The sequence below is a fragment of the Elephas maximus genome, chromosome 16 (assembly GCF_024166365.1).
Source record: "Elephas maximus indicus isolate mEleMax1 chromosome 16, mEleMax1 primary haplotype, whole genome shotgun sequence".
NCBI classification, from domain to species: domain Eukaryota; kingdom Metazoa; phylum Chordata; class Mammalia; order Proboscidea; family Elephantidae; genus Elephas; species Elephas maximus.
Genome location: NC_064834.1, coordinates 76,385,825 through 76,407,003, shown reverse-complemented (window position 1 = coordinate 76,407,003; position 21,179 = coordinate 76,385,825). Strand labels below are relative to the sequence as shown.

The following is a 21,179-nucleotide window of genomic DNA, read 5'->3' as shown; positions in this document are numbered from 1 at the left end:
CTGATCTTTTTTTTGGTTAGCAGCTGAGCTCTTAAGCACTGTGCCACCATTGCCCCATGGTGTGAAATAGGATCTAATTTTATCTTTTCTGTAATGGCAGTGGTGGCTCGGTGATAGAATTCTTGCCTCCCATGTGGGAGACCTGGGTTCAACTCCTGGTCAAAATACCCCATTCACAGCCATCACCCGTCAGACAGTGGAGACATGTGTTGCGATGATGTTGAACAGATTTCAGCGGAGCCCCCAGACTAAGATGAACTAGGAAGAAAGGCTTGGCAATCTATTTCTAAAAATTAGCCAATGAAACACTATGGATCACAATGGAGCATTGTCCAATCCATAACCGATCATGTGTCCTGGCCAACTAGATGACAACTAATAACATCATCTTTAAAACTGGAGTTATATCAGTCTGTAGATGGGAACTGCTTTGGGTGAAGGGAAAGACAACACTCAAAACAAGGAAGGTCAGCCTAATTGGACAGGATTAAAAGTAAAGAGGTTTCCGAGATAAAATGAAAGCTTCAAAGGATAGCGAAGCAGGGGCTGGGGTCTGGGGAACTTGGTTTGAGAGGACTTCTAAATCAATGGGCAAAACAATTCTATTATGAAAACACTCTGCATCCCACTTTGAATTGTGGCACCTGGGGTCCTAAATGCCAACAAGCAGCCATCTAAAATACATTAATTGGTCTCAACCCACCGGGAGCAAAGACAAAGGAAGAACACCAAGGTCACACGACAACTAAGAACCCAAGAGACAGAAAGGGCCACTTGAACCAGAGACCTACAATATCCTGAGACCAGAAGAACAAGTTGGTGCCCGGCCACAATCGATGTCTGCCCTGTCAGGGAACACAACAGACAACTCCTGAGGGAGCGGGAGACCAATGGGATGCAGACCCCAAATTCTCATTAAAAGACCACACCTAATGGTATGATTGCGACGAGAGGAATCCCAGAGACAATGCTCCCCAGAACTTCTGATGGCACAGGACAGGAACCATCCCCGAAGACAAATCATCAGGCATGAAAAGGACTGGTCAGTGGGGGGGAGAGAGATACTGATGAAGAGTGAGCTAATTAAATCAGGTGGACACGGGAGAGTGTGTTGGCAACTCTTGACTGGAGGGGGGATGGGAAGATAGAGAGAGAGGGAAGAAGGTAAAATTGGCACGAAACGAGAGACTGTAAGGGCTGACTCAATAGGGGGAGAGCAAGTGGGAGAAGGGAGTAAGATGTATGTAAACCTACATGTAACAGACTGATTGGAATGGTAAATGTTCACTTGAAGCTTAATAAAAATTAAAAAAAAAAAAAAAAAAACTGGAGTTATCTTTTCAGGAACGGGAAATTTTTCATTTTGTCAAGTCTGCTTTTGGGTCTTCTAGGAGTATTTTAAAAAATCTCCTCATAGGCTTTGCGTATATTTTGCTATATTTATTCTCATGTATTTTATCCTCTGTGCTGCTGTCATAAATGGGGGGTTCTCTACTGTTAGGTCCTCTAACTGTGTAGTGCCTTTTTATATGAAACCTGTTGATTTTTGTATGTTAATGTTATGTCAGGCTATTTAACTGAATTATTTCACTCTTTGTTGTTGTTAGGTGCCGTCGAGTCAGTTCCGCTCATAGCACCCCTATGCACAACAGAACGAAACACTGCCCAGTCCTGCGCCATCCTTACAATCGTTGTTGTGCTTGAGCTCATTGTTGCAGCCACTGTGTCGATCCACCTCGTTGAGGGTCTTCCTCTTTTCTGCTGACCCTGTACTTTGCCAAACATGATGTCCTTCTCCAGGGACTGATCCCTCCTGACAACACGTCCAAAGTATGTAAGACGCAATCTCGCCATCCTTGCTTCTAAGGAGCATTTTGGTTGTACTTCTTCCAAGACAGATTATTTATTCTTCTGGCAGTCCATGGTATATTCAATATTCTTTGCCATCACCACAATTCAAAGGCATCAATTCTTCTTCTGTCTTCCTTATTCATTGTCCAGCTTTCATATGCACATGATGCAATTGAAAATACCATGGCTTGGGTGAGGCGCACCTTAGTCTTCAAGGTGACATCTTTGCTCTTCAACACTTTGAAGAGGTCCTCTGCAGCAAATTTGCCCAATGCAATGCGTCTTTTGATTTCTTGACTGCTGCTTCCATGGCTGTTGATTGTGGATCCAAGTAAAATGAAATCCTTGACTACTTCAATCTTTTTTCCGTTTATCATGATGTGGCTCATTGGTCCAGTTGTGAGGATTTTTGTTTTCTTTATGTTGAGTTGCAATCTGTACTGAAGGCTGCGGTCTTTGATCTTCATTAGTAAGTGCTTCAAGTCCTCTTCACTTTCAACAAGCAAGGTTGTGTCATCTGCATAACGCAGGTTGTTAATGAGTCTTCCTCCTATCCTGATGCCCCGTTCTTCTTCATATAGCCCAGCTTCTCGGATTATTTGTTCAGCATACAGATTGAATAGGTATGGTGAAAGAATACAGCCCTGACGCACACCTTTCCTGACTTTAAACCAATCAGTATCCCCTTGTTCTGTCCGAACAACTGCCTCTTGTTCTATGTAAAGGTTCCTCATGAGCACAATTAAGTGTTCTGGAATTCCCATTCTTCACAATGTTATCCATAATTTGTTATGATCCACACAGTCGAATGCCTTTGCATAGTCAATAAAACACAGGTAAACATCCTTCTGGTATTCTCTGCTTTCAGCTAGGATCCATCTGACAAAAGCAATGATATCCCTGGTTCCACGTCCTCTTCTGAAACTGGCCTGAATTTCTGGCAGTTCCCTGTCAATGTACTGCTGCAGCCGTTTTTGAATGATCTTCAGCAAAATTTTGCTTGCGTGTGATATTAATGATATTGTTCTATAATTTCCACATTCAGTTGGATCACCTTTCCTGGGAATAGGAATAATATGGATTTCTTCCAGTCAGTTGGCCAGGAAGCTGTCTTCCATATTTCTTGGCATAGACGAGTGAGCACCTCCAGTGCTGCATCCGTTTGTTGAAACATCTCAATTGATATTCCATCAATTCCTGGAGGTTTGTTTTTCACCAATGCCTTCAGAGCAGCTTGGACTTCTTCCTTCAGTACCATCGGTCCCTGATCATATGCTGCCTCTTGAAATGGTTGGACATCGACTAGTTCTTTTTGGTATAATGACTCTGTGTATTCCTTCCATCTTCTTTTGATGCTTCCTGCGTCATTTAATATTTTCCCATAGAATCCTTCACTATTTCAACTCGAGGCTTGAATTTTCTCTTCAGTTCTTTCAGCTTGAGAAACACCGAGCTTGTTCTTCCCTTTCGGTTTTCTATTTCCAGCTCTTTGCACATGTCATTATCATACTTTGTCTTCTCGAGCCGCGCTTTGAAATCTTCAGTTCTTTTACTTCATAATTCTTCCTTTTGCTTTAGCTGCTCTTTGAGTTTATTTTATCATTGATAAGCTGAGGGTTTTCAGAAGTACTTCATCATCTGCACATAGAAGTAATTTCCTTTTTTTTTAATCCATACCTATGCCTCTAATTGATACTTCTTTTATAATGTAGAACAGTTGCAGATATAGTGGGTATCCTTGCCTTGTTCCCGGTCTTCATGGAAATAGTTCTAGTGTTTCCCCATTAAATAAGACACTAGTGTTAGGATGGAGATACATGTAAACTCCTGTTGAGAACTGTCTATTCCTGTTTTTTTTTTTTTTTAATGTTTTCTATCATAAATGTGTGTTCAGTTTTGATTTCTGCTCAAGGCTTTTTAGCACCTATGGAGATACTGATATAATTTTTTCCCCTTAAATCTATTAATATATGGTGGATGCTAAATGGATTTTCTAATATTAAACTAACCTTATATTTCTGGGATAAATCCCATTTGGTTGTCATGTATTATTTGCCTAATGTTTTGGGTTCTTCTTTGTTCTCTCCATTGGATTACTCTGCTGTTCCTTTTCAAATATTTTTGAAGCTAGGAAATTTGGAAGACAGCTACTTGGACAACCAACTGGAAGAGATCCATATTTGTACTCATTCCCAAGAAAGGTAATCCAACAGAATGTGGAAATTATTGAACAATATCATTAACATCACACATAAGAAAATTTTTGCTGAAGATCATTCAATAGCAGTTGCAACAATATATTGATAGGGAACTGCCAGAAATTCAAATTGGATTCAGAAGGGGACGTGGAGTGAGGGATATCATTGCTGATGTCAAATGGATCCTGGCTGAAAACAGAGATTACCAGAAGGATGTTTACCTGTATTTTATTGACTAGGGAAAGACATTCAACTGTGTGGATTGTAACAAATTATGGATAACATTGCAGAGAATGGGAGTATCCCTTCATCATAAGGTGAATTATATGAAGAGGAACGTGGCATCAGGGTTAGAGGAATACTCATTAAAAACCTGCAATGTGTAGATAACACAGGCTTACTTGCTGAAAGTGAAGAGGACTTGAAGCACTTACTGATGAAGATCAAAGACTACAGTCTTCAGTATGGATTGTACCTCAATATAAAGAAAACAAAAATCCTCCCAACTGGACCAATGAGCAACATCATGATAAACAGAGAAAATATTGTTGTTGTCAAGGATTTCATTTTACTTGGATCCATAATCAACGCCCATAGAAGCAGCAATCATGAAATCAAATGAAGTATTACATTGGGCAAATCTGCTGCAAAGACCTCTTTAATATGTTAAAAAGCAAAGATGTCACTTTAAGGACTAAGGTGCACCTGACTCGAGCCATGTTGTTTTCAATCACCTCATATGCGTGTAAAAGTTGGACAATGAATATGGAAGACCAAAGAGGAATTGACACCTTTGAATTATGGTTTTGGTGAAGAACATTGAATACACCATGGACTGTCAGAAGAACGAACAAACCTGTCTTGGATGAAGTACAGCCAAAATGTTCCTTAGAAGCGATGACGGTGAGACTTTGTCTCACATACTTTGGGCATGTTATCAGGAGGGACCGGTCCCTGGAGGAGGCACTGCTCTGACAAAGATCACAATAGAGGGTCCTGGACGGAGCTGGAGAAAAGTGTAGAACAAAATTCTAATTCACAAAAAAAGACCAGACTTACTGGTCTGACAGAGCCTGGAGGAACTCTGAGAGCATGGCCCACCGGACATGCTTTTAACTCAGTACTGAAGTCACTCCTTAGGTTCACCCTTCAGCCAAAGATTAGACAGGCCCATAAAACAAAACAAGACTAAATGGGCGCACCAGCCCAGGGGCAAGACGAGAAGGCAGGAGGGGACAGGAAAGCTGGGAATGGGGAACTTAAGGTCAAGAAGAGGAGGGTGTTGTCGTATTGTTTTGTAACCAATGTCACAAAACAATACGTGTATTAATCATTTAATGAGAAACTAATTTGCTCTGTAGAGCTTCATCTAAAGCACACACACACAAAAGTTTTTCTTTTCAGTGCTGTGGAATAATTTATACAGCATTTATAGACTATCTGGTTTTTGAAGTTTTGGTAGGAGTCACCTGTGGAATCATTTGGGTATGGTGCTTTTCTGGGGTAGTTAATAACTTTTTCTTCTATGAAAAGTGGGGTTCTAACTAGCTAAAAAAAAATGGGATCAATTTAGGTAATACATATTTCCCTAGGAAATTATCCATTTCATCCAGGTTTTCAAATTTATTTGCACGTTGTTGCTGTTGTTAGGTGCCGTTGAGTAGGTTGTAACTCATAGTGACCTTATAGGACAGAGTAGAACTGCTCCATAGGGTTTCCAAGGAGTGGCGGGTGGATTCGAGGTCCCAATCTTTTTGGTTAGCAGCCATAGCTCTTAACTACTGTGTCACTAGGGCTCCTTATTTGCATAGAGATCTATGAAAAAAAAAATTTTTTTTTTTTTTCTATGAAGAAGTCTTCTCTGGTTTTTGAAATATCTTCTGTTTCAGTAGAGCACTGGTGCTACAGTGGTTAAGAGCTCAGCTGCTAGCTGAAAGGTTGGCAGTTGGAATCCACCAGCTGCCCCTTGAAACTCTATAGGGCAGTTCTACTGTGTCGTATAGGGTCACTTTGAGATGGAATTGACCTGAGGGCAAAGGGTTTAGTTTTTGGTTTTCTGTTTCAATGGTTGTTTCTCCCTTACTCCCTATTTTGTATATATGTTCTTCCTCCATTTTTTCTTGATCAAGTTAGATAATGGCTTCTATATTTTGATAAGTTTTCATTTAAAAAAAAGATTTAGGTATATTAATTAGGTCTAAAGTATCTCTTTATTCATTTTTGCCTTTGTCTTTATTTTGTTTTTTCTTCTCTCTATCAGATTACTCTGCTGTGCTTTTTCAAGTATTTTTGAAGCTAAGAATTTAATTTTTTTTTCATTCTTATTGATACAAATGTTCAGTGTAGTGGGTTTTCCTCTGATCACAAATTCAAATAAAGCCCATAGATTAAGACAAGTAGTGTTTTCCTTGTCATCATTTGTTTAGTTCTATAATTTTACCTTGTATTTACCCATCTACCCAAGAATTCTGTAATAGTTTTTTGTTTTGTTTTGTTTTCCATTTCCAGGGGAAGGGTCTGATGTTTTGGGCTTTCATTAGTAATTCCTGGTTTTATTGCATTGTCATCAGAGAGTGTTGTTTGTAATATGTCTACTTTATGTTAATTGCTGATCGTTTCTTAGTGACCTAATATAAGGTCACCTAATGCTCTTGAGAAAAATGTGTATTCTCTATTATCAAGTTATATTGTCTCATACAGATCGACAGTGTTGGATTACCCAATAAGCAAGGTAAGCATGAACTTACTTGTGCTTACCTACTAATCTGGAGTGAACAATTTCACTTTTTTTTTTTTTTTTTACCACATCAAAGATTCTGCTTCTAGGTATGGCTGGTATCTGTCTCTCTCCCAAACCCACAACACCTTCCTACAGAATGAAAGCCTCTTTTCAAATTTACAATCCCTGACAAGGATCGATGACCCCGTACGTAAGGTAAGCACAGGCTTACTTGCGCTTACTTACTAATCTTTCATTACAGATTAGTAAGTAAGCACAAGTAAGCCCATGTTTACTTTGTTTACTGGGCAATCCACCTCTGCAGCTGTGTAAGATCCACACTATTGATTATATTGTTTAAACGGCCTGACTTATTTTTTTGTGCACTTAATCTGTCTTTTTCTGAAACTGGTATATTTCCTGAGTATAGGTACAAAGATGTGATCTAATAATTGGAATTTGTGCCCTCTGATTCTCACTTGAAGCGTAGTCAGGGCAATCCTGTTATTAGGAAATAGTAGGGCGCATATGTGTGTATGTGTGAAAATGTGTGTGTATAAGTGTGTGTGTGTGTTTTATTTCTGCCTTCCAAATAATTTTTATGTGTTTTGAGGCTTCGGTTCATCAGTCTGAAGACCTCTAGGATTATGACATAATAGGAAAAACAGCTCTGGCTAGTTATCTAGTGTTCTTTCTTGACATTCTCCAGGGAGAAGGGAAGGGAGAAATACATGTATTCCTACTTAGCATCAACTGGCTATATAAGCGTCACTGTAAATGAGAGTTGCACTAGCAGTTCCCACAGTTATCTGGGAATCTGACCCTAACAGAACAATGAGTAGACTGCGCTTTGGCTTTTTTTTTTTTCTGAATACACAAAGTGCTTCTGATCACTGGGCCAGCGTATCTGTGTCCCAACACCATATTGACATCTTCGAACCAGTTCTCCCCTCCTGACCCTCTGCTCTGGGTTCCAAAAGGAAGGGCTGTTTTCACAGATCAACTATAGTCACGTTTCTCAGCTGTCACCTCCCCCCTCCCCCACCCCAAGGTCTACTTCTTTATGGAGAAAAGATTCTAACTGTTGGCGTGGACAGCAGAAGAAACCTGTTTACTGGCTGCAAAGGGCTGGTGTTTGCAGGAAGCCTGGTTTCCTGGGAGGAAGGGACTCACTCATTGTGGGCTTCCTTTAGACACCCCCTCATCCTGGCCGTCTGGCTTTCAGTTGGCCGTTCCCCTTGGCTCCCCCATTTCTTGTCTTCCTAATGATGCCAGCTCTGCTGCTACTGTGTAGATGGCCTTCAGGACCTCGTGGGTAGAGCTGTGCTGAGACAGGCTTCTCCTCTCTGGTGGGAGCTGTTTATCCCATTTGCTGCCTGTGCCCCCCCCCCGCCCCCCGCTTTTTCCCACCACTTTCCTAGCTGCAACGTTGCTGTATAGAAAGTTAGCAGAAATATGCTGGAACAATTATTGGTTGATTTTAAACAGAAGTCTAGCTGAGACGGGATGCAAAGTTACCAAATGAGGACCTATTTCCACAAGAGGAAATAAAGCTTTAACCCACAGCCAAAGGATGAAGCCGGAATCAGTCAAGGAGCAGAGCAAATTCTCATCAGCCTTTTCCACGTGAATGGCTGGTTCTTTGTTTTTCTCTTGATTGTGTCTCAATGGCCCAAAGCTAACTCTACATTCTTTTATTTCATCTCCCGTGTATTGCATTTGGAGGAAATCTGAGGCCTTCTCTTTCCTTTGAAAGGAAAACACTAAGCCACGCTTGCTGCAGAAGCGGTGCACTTATTGAGCGCCTGCTGTTACTGCTCCAGTCCTTCCTCCCAAGTGACTCTGGCCTGCTGGTTAGCAAATACATGCAGACGGCCCCCCTCTCCCCGCCACAGCAGGGTCTGTGGCCACATCCAGGCTACGGGGCCAGAGGGCTGCAATGGAGGACCCATGTCCCACATGGCTCCCTCAGGGAGCCTTATACATTTTCACATTCATCCAGTCAGAGCATGTCCTTGGTCAGTGTCTCCCATGTGCAGGCACTGTGCTTGGTGCTTCAGTGAACAACACAAAGATCCCTGTCCTCATGGAGCTGACAGTCCAGTGAGAGGATGCTAGAAGGTAACAATCCTATGGAGAAAATAAGTCAGGTGGGGTGGGCAAGCTGGATTGCTGGTGGGCTGGGGGAGTTCTTTATCAAACTTAATTAACTATGTGATGGTGTAATTAAATAATAACGAAATATTCACTAATTTAATACTACACAGCCAGGATAGACCTTGTTACAGAGGAGAGATCTGTGCTAAGGAGAGGTGATGGATAGAGTTTGCAAAGAGGTAGCTGGGTGAAGAACGTTCCAAACTGAGAGAATAGTCAGTGCAAAGGCCCTAAGGCAGATGTGTGCTTAGTGTTGGAGGAGCACCAAGGAGCCCTGTGGCTGGAGAGGATCCAGGCAGGCTATCAGGAGAGAGTCAGAGAGAGAATGGACCTCCAGATCATGTAGGACCTTGTGGGCCATTGTGTGGGCTTTGGCTTTGACTATGAGTGAGCTGGAGGCACTGCAGGGTTTGAGCAGAGGGGGGACAGGATCTGACTTGTTTTTTAAAAGGGCCACTCTGGATGAATTGAGAGTAGACTGGGAGGTGAGGAAGGCAAGGGGAGAAGTAGGGAGTAGACCTATTGGGAAAAATAATCTAGATGGGAGATGGTGGGCCTTAGACCACAGTATTAACAGCGTAGGCAGTGAGCAATTGCTGGGTTCTGAAAATACTTTGAAGGTAGAGCCAACAACATTACTAAGAGAATGGACATGGAGTATGAAAGTAAAAGAGGAATCAAGGAGGACTCCAAATATTTTGACCTAAGCAACTGTTGTAGTTACATGCCATCGAGTCAGTTCTGACTCATAGCCACCCTGTATATAACAGAACAGAACTCTGCCCAGTCCTGCACCATCCTCAGAGTTGTTGTTATGCTTGAGCCCATTGTTGCAGCCACTATGTCAATTATTCTCTTTGAGGGTCTTCCTCTTTTTCAATGATACTGTACTAAGCATGATGTCCTTCTCCAGGGATTGGTCCCTGAAAGGGATTAATACCTGGAAAGGATTAAGGAACTGGAAGGGTGGAATTATCACTGAAACAGGAAAGGCTGCTGGTACAACAGGTTTGAGGGGGAGGATCAGGAGTTTGGTTTTGGACATGTTGAGTAGGAGACCGCTATGAGAAATGTAAGTGTAATTGTGTAGACCAGGGAGTGGAATATACCAATCTGGATGTTGGGAGGGAGCTCTGTGCTGAAGCTATGAATTTGGGAGCTGCGATTCATGGGAATGAATGAGTTCACCAATGGAGCAAGTGTAGATGGAGAGAAGAGGATCAGCAGACACTTGGTGGCTTTATTATGGACAACACTTACAAGATCAAGTTGGTCAGAAGTTTGAGACTTGGAGCTTCTCCGCAGCCAAACACACAGTCTATGTTGAACTGGTCTGCTTTAGTTAATACTTTAGTCTAAGAACCTAACACTGAGATGAATTATATATTATCTAGAAGATTGGGACTGCATTGCTGATAGTCAATTTGGTTTTTTATTCTTTAGGAGTTCCTAATTAAAGGAAGCAAGATAGAAAGAAATAATTATTTTAGGACTTATTCTGCCTGTAATATTTTATACTTAAACAGAATTGACTATTTTGAAACAAAAAAAGACTTTTCTGTACCAATTAACAAAGCCCAACTTTACGATAGGTGGACATATGTTCTTTCTAACTGACGGGGGGAATAAAAACTGCCTTTTTTTTTTTTTTTTTTGAGTAACTCCTATGTACTGAACACTGGGACCCAATAGTTGTTTTACCTACATTTTGTTTTTTTCATTTATGGGGAAAATGGGGTTTTTACCCCTTGGTAAGTCAGAAAACTGATATCCGTCAAGACTGAGTCACTTGTCCAAGATCTTACAGAGAGGGGACCCTATGGCCCCAGGGTCTGTGTTCTTCCTCTGCTCTGCCCCGCCTCCCCCATGTTAGCCTCTTCTCACTGGTTGGGGACCCAGGGCATCTGAAATACAGATACCTGAGACAGTGTTAAGAAAGGTCACCTTCACAATCCGTGCCAGGCAATCGTGGGGTCCACTCCTTTTATGCATAAGACATGTGAGAAAACAGAGCGGTCCTCTTTGAAGAACCTTTGCTACTCCAATGGTCCCCCGCATGGTTTTCCTGCCCTAGCACACAAGGTTCTGCCGTATTCCTGCTGACAGCAGTGGCTGACTCCCTGAGACCTCCCACCGGGGCCTATTCCCTCAGATGGAATCAGCACATTGGGAGTGGGGGGAAGAAATGACACCTGGAGGAGAGCCACTGCCTTAGTAAACAACAACAGAAAAAAACTCCTGTTCAAATTTAGAGAGTATTCCAAAAGTAAAAAAAAAAAAAAATCGATGAAAAAGGTGAACTTGAAAAGAGAACTTCTGCCACTCCCAGCTCCTGGTCTTGCATTGCCCTCTCCCGAGGCAGCACTGTTTCCAACCACTTCCAGACCCTTCCAGAGACAGTCTGCACGCACGAGCATTTCCTGAGGAAGTGGGCCTGACTCCCTGTCCTGATTTTTGCTTCGTTCACTTAATGATGCATGTTGGAGATTATCCCGCATCTATACGAGGCCACCTGCCTCATTCCTTTCAGCTGCTGCAAAGCATGGGCGTAACTGACTTAACTAGTTGCCTACCAATGAGCAGTAGGTAGTTGCCAGGCTTTTGATATAACAGTGCGGCAACAAGCAACACACCCAGCACACATCTCTTCAGAGACCTTGCTTTATCAGAGGTAGACACAGTGGCCCAGGGAGTTATCTGTACTTGCCATAGTGCATTTCTTGGCATCATGGTTTCTCTCCCAAAATGTTTCTGCAATAACAATACCTAGCATTTAATAAATGCTTATTACTATGTATGACACTGTACTGAACACTCTGAGTGAATTATCCCTTTATCCTTGTGAGTAGAATACATTTTGACCTCAATTTTACAGATGAGGTCAGACAGCTTGTAAGAGGCAGACGTAAAATTTGAACCCAGGTAGTCTGGTCTCAGAGTCTATGTGCTAAACCACACATTCCATCACCTACTGCAGAAAAAACAGACACCAGTGAGCACCATCTCTTTAAAAGTCGAATAACTGAGAACAGGTTGTATCAGTGGAGTTCCTAACTGAAATTCCCGGGCCTTAGCAGGAGCGATGATAGCATACTAAAGGCTATGAGACAATCTGGGACATTGGCCACCGACCTCCCTAGTGACACCTGGCATTGCATTGCCATTCAGCCTAGCTCATGTGGGTGGTAGAAGTCAGTGTGTTAGATTTGGGACTCGGCAGATATTTTGAGCACAACTCTCATTTTATTTTTAGTAGAAACAAAAGTATTTTCTGGAAGCAGCAAGAAGCAACAAGGAGAACCACGTAAGACTTTGTCTGCTCCCCCAGTGGAACGGAAGCCTGTTAAAGATTTCCTTCCGCATGGGGATAGCCCTCCAAAAGGGAACTGTCAGTCTAGCAACCTCTCTGCGCCCACAGAGAGTCAACATCAGAGCTTCCCAGGCCCCAGAGCACTTCTGGCTGGGTTTCTCTGCCCCCTAGAAGATGTGTGCACACCTCCACAGGACGACAGAGGTGCTCAGATAAAGAGAGAGGAGCTCCCCAAAGGTAAGGAGCGAGGGAGGCAGGGCTGAAATGATGCCTTCTGTGATATTCACATGGAACATGGTGCGGTGTCTTTCCCTGGGGCCTGCTTCACACAGGCTTGCCATAGGAGGCTGCCCCTTCTCCAGCCACGAGGGCGGAGGGGGAAGGGGGCCCAGCAAGGCGTAAATGGTGGTGTGTCTACTTCCCTAGCACCAAGAACCCAGCCCTGTGTGGGTCAGGGATCCGCAGCCTTCCAACCTGAGGCTTACAAAGAGGCCACCCCCAGTGGAGATAAGACCCTAGACTCAGCCAAGGAAGGTTAGAGACCCTAGTGTTGTTGCTCTGAAAACATTAAGTCCCCCAAGTTACCTGTAATCCCCTAACCTGGCTAGCAGTGGTAATGGCGGAGGGGTCTAGGGCCCTGCCAGGTACCAGACACTTGGCCGATGCGCTCACTTTACCCCACACGGCCCATGAGGTGGATCCTCTTCTCAGCATCTGGTTACAGAGGAGGGAACCAGCCGCCACCTCTCTCGAGGCCAACCTGCTGATCATTACTAAAGGGCACAGTGACCATGAATGCACGAAAGAACCAAGGAGTAAGATATAGAAACAATGGTCTGAGCCACGTAAGTCAGTGGGGAAATTTGGATTTCCCATTTTTAAAAATATTTTCTCAGAGAGCAAAGGGCAGAAAGAAAGGTGCCAGAGTGTTTTTTGAGTTGTAAATGATAAAATGATGTGGTAATTGATAAAGAAAAATAATTCTCCTCTGAGGCCATGTTATTCCTAGCTCTTCGTTCATTAGTCCATTAAATTAGCATTTATTAAGCACCTACTGGATGCCAGGTACTGTGCTTGTCTCTGCCCTCCAGGCTCTCCCAGTCCAGTAAACTGTCGGCCTCATAACCTGCATCTGTGTGATGGACTCTTGGGAAGCAGAGGGTACCCCCTGAGGCTCTGAGGAGGGGCTGGCCAGAGACCCCCAGGGAATGATTTTGAGCAGGAACTTGAACCTTGATTCGAAGTTCAAGAATTAGAGCAGGGGGAGAAGAGCATCGCAGGCTACAGGAAAGACGTGTACCAAGCTGGGGCTGATGAAAGAGCATGGCTGATTTGGGGAAATGCAGGCCTGGCAGGGCAAAGCACAGAGGGAGGGGCTGCAAGAGAGTCTGCGTAACTGCATGGGTCAGTCAGGTAGGGACGGTCCTTAGCAGCCCACTAAGCGAGTTTAGACTGTAGGTAGGAGTTTGGACAGTAGGTAGGGCCAAGCCCTTGGAGGGAAGGAGGCATACTTAGATTTGGAAGTGTCTTATGAACATGGTAGAGGACAGATGGAGGATCTCATGGCTGGGGAGGAGAGACCCAGCAAAAGATGAAGAGGAGCCGGGTGAGTACAGACAGTCACTAGGGAGGCAGGACCTCGGCAGTAATTTCTAACACATAACTGACAGGCCTTTGTAGGAGGGGTGTTAGGACTGGCCCTTGGGTTGTAGGGCCTCTTGACAGGGTGGATGGTGGAGAAGATGTAAACCAACTTGTTTCCCAAGAGAAATGGAAACAGTATGGCGAAGGCATCATTAACTCTGGCTGAAGGGGTTGGGTGGTGGGAGATTGTGTCTGGTTAGGCCTGGGCAGGAGGCGTCAGGAAAATCTAGGGAGAGAATTTTCCAGGAGAAGGAAGAAGAACAAATGATTAGAAGATGAAAGAATGATCTGAGAACCTACAAGTAGTGTGGTGTTGGTGGAGAACAACAGTGACAGCGGAGGGGGAATGTCCACCATGAACCAGACAGGAAAAGCCTGGTCTGTTTGGACTTGTGGGTAGTAGGGAGCTCTTGATGGATGTTGAGAGAGATAGGACAGTGGTCCAAGCCAGAGGGGAGCCAGGAGGTTCAGATAGAGGCACACGTCCTGTGGCAGGTAAGCCTCCCATGGCCACCTCTCCACTCCCAATGGAACTGGCTCCTGGAGGTAGACCCCAATCCTTTTGGACACCATCCCGGCTCTGTGTAGAGATACAGATGAACACGATGTGGCCCAGCCATTGAGGGAGTCACAGGCATGTGGGCTGAAAATATCATCACCTCAGCTCTACCCAGTAACTGATGGTGCCGCAGTGTGTGGAGTGTGTTCCCTGCAGTTCCCCAAAGAAACAGGGGCCAGTCCCACCCTAGGAAGGTGAGGGAAGCCTCCTGGAAGATTTGGACCCAGCCTGGTGGAGGGAGGTCACTGAGTGGAGGACCCCGAGGGGGAGGGTGAGAATGACCCTCTTGGGTTTCAGAACTGGGAGTGGTTGTGAGGCCGTGGCTGGAGGTGGGGAAGGCGCAGAGAGGGTGGCCTGGGGGGCTGATAGAATGTGCATTGCACTGGGATTCTTCCTGGGGTCAATAAGTGATCAATGAGTACTTATTAATCCCTCACCCTCAACTCCCCCAACTCTTGGAGAGAGACCTGAGGTCACCCCAGGCTGCCCTGCCTAGGGTGATACCAAACCAACTCATTCACTGTTTCCACAAAAGAACGTCAAAAATGGACCCAGGACGAGGCCAAGACAGCGTCGAGAGAAATAATTCCAATTACTAAGTAAAGCCACAGTGGTTGTCCCCTTCAAATTAAAAAAAAAAAAGGGGGGGGGGATAAATAATTGAATACAACTCCTCCTTCGTCCACCACCAGTGCAGCCACCGTAAGAGTAATACATTGTCCCTGAGCAACTGAACTGTACTAACTGTACAGGATACACTTAACATGACTCACAGAAGAGAAGGGTTTCTTTTCCTTGCAGGCACAGGCACTTTAGACACCAGAAGCAGAGGGGACACCTAACTGGTGTAATCAATTAGTCACAAAGCCTGGCTGAGTGTGAACGTGCCTCCCCGCGACCAGGGCAGCTGAGAGGGCCTGTGATTAGGCACAATCTCATTGGCTTAATGAGGCCCATTAATAACCCACTGGCGTTCCTATTTTCAAAATTGTCTTTTGTGTCTACTCAAACCAAAACTCAAATCCAGTGCCGTCGAGTCGATTCCGACTCATACTGACCCTATAGGACACAGTAGAACTGTCCCATAGAGTTTCCAAGGAGCCCCTGGCGAATTCAAACTGCCGACCCTTTGGTTAGCAGTCACAGCACTTAACCACTACACCACCAGGGTTTCCTCTAATGGTACCCTCTAAATGGAATTCTCAATCTGCTCTCCTAGGAGACTACACGTGCTGTGACTTGGTTGTAAAAATAAAGGAATGCAAGAAGAGCGAGGACGTGACCGTACTCCAGCCCTCGCCAGCTCCCCCAGAGAAAGCTTCCCCAAAGGACCCAGACACCCCAGGCCTGTCAGAAGACTGCTCCCAGCCTCAGCAGACACCTGCCAGCAACCTGACCTTGCAGGTAGGCTCTTCTGCCGTCTCAGTTTGACCCCCTGCCAGGGGAGGTGTCCCCAGGAGTCAGTAGACATGCAGCCTCACGTGCACTCCTGAGGCTGGAGACCGCTCCACCTCGCAGCGCAGTGTGGCTCTGGGCAGGTTCTCTAACCCTCCTGGACCTCCACTTCACCATGTGAATAAGGGGATAGTGACTCCTACTTCACTGCGTTTGGACAAGGATCAAGTCACATCAACAGTGACAATGACGGTTGCAATTACAGCTTGCACAGTTTGCACCGGGGAGGGCTTGCTGGTGCCCAGACACTGTGCAGGCCCCGGCACAGGTACCCACCCCATGAGGCAAGAGCGCTCTGAACCCCGCCTTGTAGAAGAGGACACTGGGCCTTGAGAGCGAAGGAGGTCATCCAGAGTCACCTGTCTGTAACATCAAGACAACAGAAGCTTTTGTTTGGAGTCTTTTCCTGATTGTAGAAGTGATATATACACATTTTTTAAAGTTCAGACAAAAAATATATATACATATATAGAATGAGAAAAATTAGCAGGGCAAACCAGCTCAGAGCGAGCCCCGGCTAACAGTGCGTTGCAGAGCCATCCACACCTTCCAGGAAGGCCCGTGACATATTGTAAAGCTCTTTCCAGGGCTCCTCGGGTGAGCGGCTGAGCCAGCAGCCGGCCATCACCAAGGGCTATCTCTAGCTCTGGGACTCTCTTGGAAAGCTTCAGCACAACCCAGTGACTTGTACCTGCCCTGGTGGCTGGGAGCCTCCTGCCCTGGTGGCTGGGAGCATGAGGCTAGAGGCCGCGAGAACTCCTTTCCTGGAGCTGTGAGAGATGCATGTGTGACATAGAAATGCTCAGGCCACCCCTCGTCCTGGGAGTGCTGAGCCCCCAGAGGCTGGGGGGGCCAGAGGAGCACGGTGACTGCAGCACGTGTCCGGTGGCCAGGGCTGCGCATGTCCGCTGTGCAGAGCTGGGAATGCCTGGGAGGGCTCACAGTCCGGCACAGAGGGCAGCAGCCTGAGTAACTCACATACAAGGCACCCTGGGCCCCACAAAGCACCTTGATGCTCAGGCTGCATGTGGGCACCCACAGGCTTCCCGGGACATGGGATTAGAGCCCAGGCGGGGGGACGGGGTGGGCAGAGGCATTCAAGGAATGGCAAGTCACGACAATGGGAAGGGACTGTGGAAAAGCATCAGGCTCCACACTTTGGTTCCAGTCACACCCTCTGGCCTTGGGTAATCACCAAACTACGAGGGGCCTCAGTTTTCACATCTATCAAATGGGGATAAAGACATCTGCCTTCCAGAGTAGATGTGAGGCTTCCATGAGACAGTGTGTAAACATAAAGTGCCCAGCCCAGTGTCCAGCACAGAGCAGAGCTGCAGGAAGAGAAGGCTCTTCTTTCTCAGTTGACCTGAGTGGCCGCCAGCTTCCTGCTTGGAGTGGAGGGGAGGGGTGCAAGGAGAATGAGGTAGAGGGGGAAACGTGGGGAAAGTTGACTTACTCTGGCACCTGCAGAGGTGTTTTGCATAGGTGGAGACCATGCTGCAAACTCTTTCCACCCAGCAGGAGAAGGTTTTCCTGTTAGCGTGCCCTCTGCCTCTCCTGAAGGGCCCGTCTCCTGCTGTGGGAGGGGGACCTGTGACTGTGCCCCCTCAGCCTGCCAACCCCTAGCAGAAACAAGCCATCTGTGACACCATCCTTCCTCCCCACCCAGGTCTCTTTGGAATATGGAATTAGGGGCCCCAGATTTGGTCTGCTAGAAATGACAGGTTAGAAGAATGAGCCTCCACGCTCCTAGCCTTGGTGCTGGCTCCGAGTCCACCACAGCAGCACAGGCCTTTGTGCTGCCAGGACCAACCGCCAGGACCTGGGAACCAGCATGTCTGCTACAACCATTGCCTGAGGTTGGGGCAGAAAATTGTCACCTGCTTTGGCATGTAAGGAGTCGTGATCGCGCAGTGGTTAAGCACTCAGCTGTTAATCGAAAGGTCAGAGGTTCACATCCACCAGCTGCTCCTCAGGAGAAAGATGTGGCAGTCTGCTTCCATAAGGATTGTCTTGGAGGCCCTATGGAGCAGTTCTCCTCTGTCCTACAGGGTCACTGTGAGCCGGAATCGTACAGGTTTTTTGGTTTTGGCACTGTGGCTTTTTGGTCTTCTAAGTGCTGCACTTTTGATTGGCTTCTTGGCCAAATCAGACAGATATCTTGCCTTTCCGCGTCACTTCTCTTAAAATATTTCCCTTGTTCCACTTAGGAAGCACTAGAAGTCCATAAACCGCAGTTCATTTCTCGCTCGCAAGAGCGGCTGAAAAAGCTGGAACAGATGGTACAGCAGAGAAAGGCTCAGCGGGGCGAAAACCTGGGGCAGAAGCAGAGCCTCCTACCCATCCGCGCCAACAAGAAACAGTTCACCGTCCCCCATCCTCTTAGCGGTAAGCTGCAGGGGGCTCGGGAGGGTGGACAGGACAGCGACCCTCAGGGCTAGCCTCTACGTGAGGGCTCGTGCTAGCTCTGAGTGGCCAAGGCTCAGCGCCACAAAGCCTGCTCTGGGAGCCGACCCGATTTGAGAGACAACATATGGGCATTGAATTCTGTAGAAACAACTTGGGACAAGAATTTGCCATTACATCTGGGAAAGGAGCCACACAACTGCAGCAGCCAGGGTAGCAAGTTCAAATTCTTGGCTCCTAATGGATATTTGCAAGAGATCCCCTTTGCCCTTTAAAGATTTCAAAACCAACCTCAGGGCAAGAGGTTGACTCCAGCTCGTCTATGTCAACATTTGTCACCTTGACACTCCTCTCCTGCTGTGTGCTCGGGGGAGGGATGGCCAGCCATTAGAGTTCTGTTAGGCCACGTCAAGCTGACCCTGTGAAGGAGGAGCTGCTCATTCGCTCACTGGGGAAGTGGTTATCTGGAACCTTCTCTGGCCAGGCACCGTGCGAGGAGATGGAGATACCATAGTGAGCAAGAGTGACCTCTGTCCTGTTTTCCTAGAGCTTATAAACAGACGATTAAACCAGCAAGAATAACAAGAAGAGATGAGGACAAGATGGGGGACCTGAGAGCATGTACTCATGGGCTGCCAAGCCAAACTGTAAGATCTGGAGGCCTGAACAAACCTCGGACTTATTTCTTTGGATAGCGGAACTTGATCTCTCTTCCTAGGAAAATGTCCAGGCCCCCAGGAGGTGAAATCATGGGTATAATTCTGAATAAAAGTCCCCCGGGGAAATAACTGCCCTCAACAAAGTGCAGTTTAGCAAACATTACCAAGATCTTGCAGAGGGGCCTGGGGTAGAGGAGAAAGGTATTGTAATAGAATTCCTCTTGACCTCCATGGTCCATGGGGGGGCCCCCAAGTCTCCCTTCTTCCCACCAAGAGCACTGCTTGGAGAGCTGTCTAAATACCCCCCGGGCAGGGTGGGCTTGGACGCATCCTTCTCACAGCCAAAGAACTGGCAAAACACCCGCCACTCCTTCCTAGGTCGTGCTTTCTGGAATCTAAGAAAAGAAAGTAAACAATGTGTACAGAGCTCCCCACTGGGAAGCGTGTCTCTAAGCAGCATTTCAAGTTGTTAGTAAATGTAGGCTGGATCTGGGTTGGGTACTCCAGGGGGCTGTCTAGTCTCTGGTCCAACAAAGAACGTGCTGGGTTCAGGTTCAGACTTCTCAAGTTCCTGTGAGAAGAAATGTCAGCCACCTTTAGGGGTCCCCCTAGGGGAAGGGCTGCGCTTGCCGTGGGGAGGGCTGGGTGGTTGTGCCTGTGGTGTGTGTACCCCTCTGTCTCAACCTTGTCAAGGATTGTCGTTGTTGTTAGTTGCCCCTGAGTCAGCTCCAACTCCTGGCAATCTCAAATACTGGAGAATGGAATGTTGTCCGGTCCTGCTCCATCTTCACAATTGTTGGCCTGCTAGAGTCCACCTTTGTAGCCACTGTGCATTGTGAGTGTCTCCTAACCCAGGGAGCCCGTCGTCCAGTACTCTCTTAGGCAGTGGTCTACTGTGATCACAGGGTTTTCATTGATAATTTCAGAAGTAGATTTCCAGGCCTTTCTTCCTAGTCTACAAGCTCTGCTGAAACCTGTCCACCATGAGTGACCCTGCTGGTATTTGAAATACTGGTGGTATAGCTTCCAGCATCATCGCAACATGCGGGCTACCACAGTACGACAGACTGACAGATAGGCTTGATAAAAATGGCTAGTTGCCAAATCTGTCGTCAACAAACGTGAAACAATTCCACTTCAGAGGTGCGCATAGTCACGGACATACAACAGGTGGCATCTGAGCCTTTTGGGTCCCCTCTGTTTATTTTGCAAAGGAAGAAATGGCAACCCAGAACCATCGGGGAATGGCTCAGTGTGGCGCTGCTTGTTGGCGGGCAGGCAGGTTCCTGGTCTCCTGGGCCGGCTGTCTCCAGCTGTGCCACAAAGCCGGCAACTATGGTCTGGAGTGCTGTCATGCTAGGTTTCAGAGGTGACGTCGCCTTGGCTACCCAACTGTGGTGGTGTGCCCGAAGCAAAAGTCCTTGCAAGTTCACATTCCCGTAACTGAAAATTTTAAACTTCTGCCTAATAAAAGATGATCAAGTCTGGTTGGGAATTGAACATCTGAGGTACCTTTTCACTCCCCAGTTTCCAAGACTGCTTGGCGACCAGGTTGTTCTCAGAGCAACTCACCAGCGTGGGTTTGACGGCCGCTCGGACCTTCCCTGGGATGTTTATGTGTTGATGAGGGCTTTGCTTTCATGTTTGCTTGTTTGTGGTCAGTTAAATCCGACAACTTCTGAGACCGGAGCTTGGTGTGAGCTCGGGGGCAAACGTGGGAGGGGACGTTTAAGGCACCATTAAACAAGCCCATGGTGCGTATCTTGTCTTCGGCCTGTCTGCTGGCAGGATGATGAAGGCAAAATACAGAGGTTTTTTCTGCACATGAGATTAGTTAATAGGTCGTATGTGTGGCCAGGCTCTGGCTACAGTGTTGCGGTGACTGGTGAGAATATGACTCGGTTTGGTTTCTGTCCTGGGGTGACTGCCTCCAATCAAGGCCTCCTGGAAGTCTGGGCTCAGCCACAGACCTGAGTGGGGCGGTGGGAGTACTGGCAAGGGACAAATGCCTACTCTGGGCCACCGGGAACGTGCAGGGACCTTGACGGAAGGGCCAGGCACCAGGCACGCTTCGTGTAGGCTAACGGGGTCTGAGTGGCCTTTGAGGTGGCATGATGTGTGCGTGGGCACGCATGCACATGTGTGTGCAAGCATGTGTGTGCGTGTGAGTGTTAACTGGGGTTAGGGCTCCCTGTTTGGAGGTGGGGGATTTTTATGAACC

The 21,179-nt window shown here is 46.5% G+C and overlaps 1 protein-coding gene across 5 annotated transcripts in view; it reads left to right on the top strand.

Moving 5' to 3' along the window:
• Positions 1 to 21,179, top strand: part of C16H10orf90 (chromosome 16 C10orf90 homolog) — a 223,035-nt gene that overhangs the window by 186,936 nt on the left and 14,920 nt on the right. For 4 of the 5 annotated variants that reach the window (XM_049855212.1, XM_049855216.1, XM_049855215.1 and 1 more), the window contains 3 exons: positions 12,179 to 12,472; positions 15,658 to 15,842; positions 18,104 to 18,281. In XM_049855212.1, coding sequence (XP_049711169.1) covers positions 12,179 to 12,472; positions 15,658 to 15,842; positions 18,104 to 18,281 — 657 coding nt within the window. The remainder of the gene's footprint in view (positions 1 to 12,178; positions 12,473 to 15,657; positions 15,843 to 18,103; positions 18,282 to 21,179) is intronic. The other variant, XM_049855214.1, reaches the window with a different exon arrangement.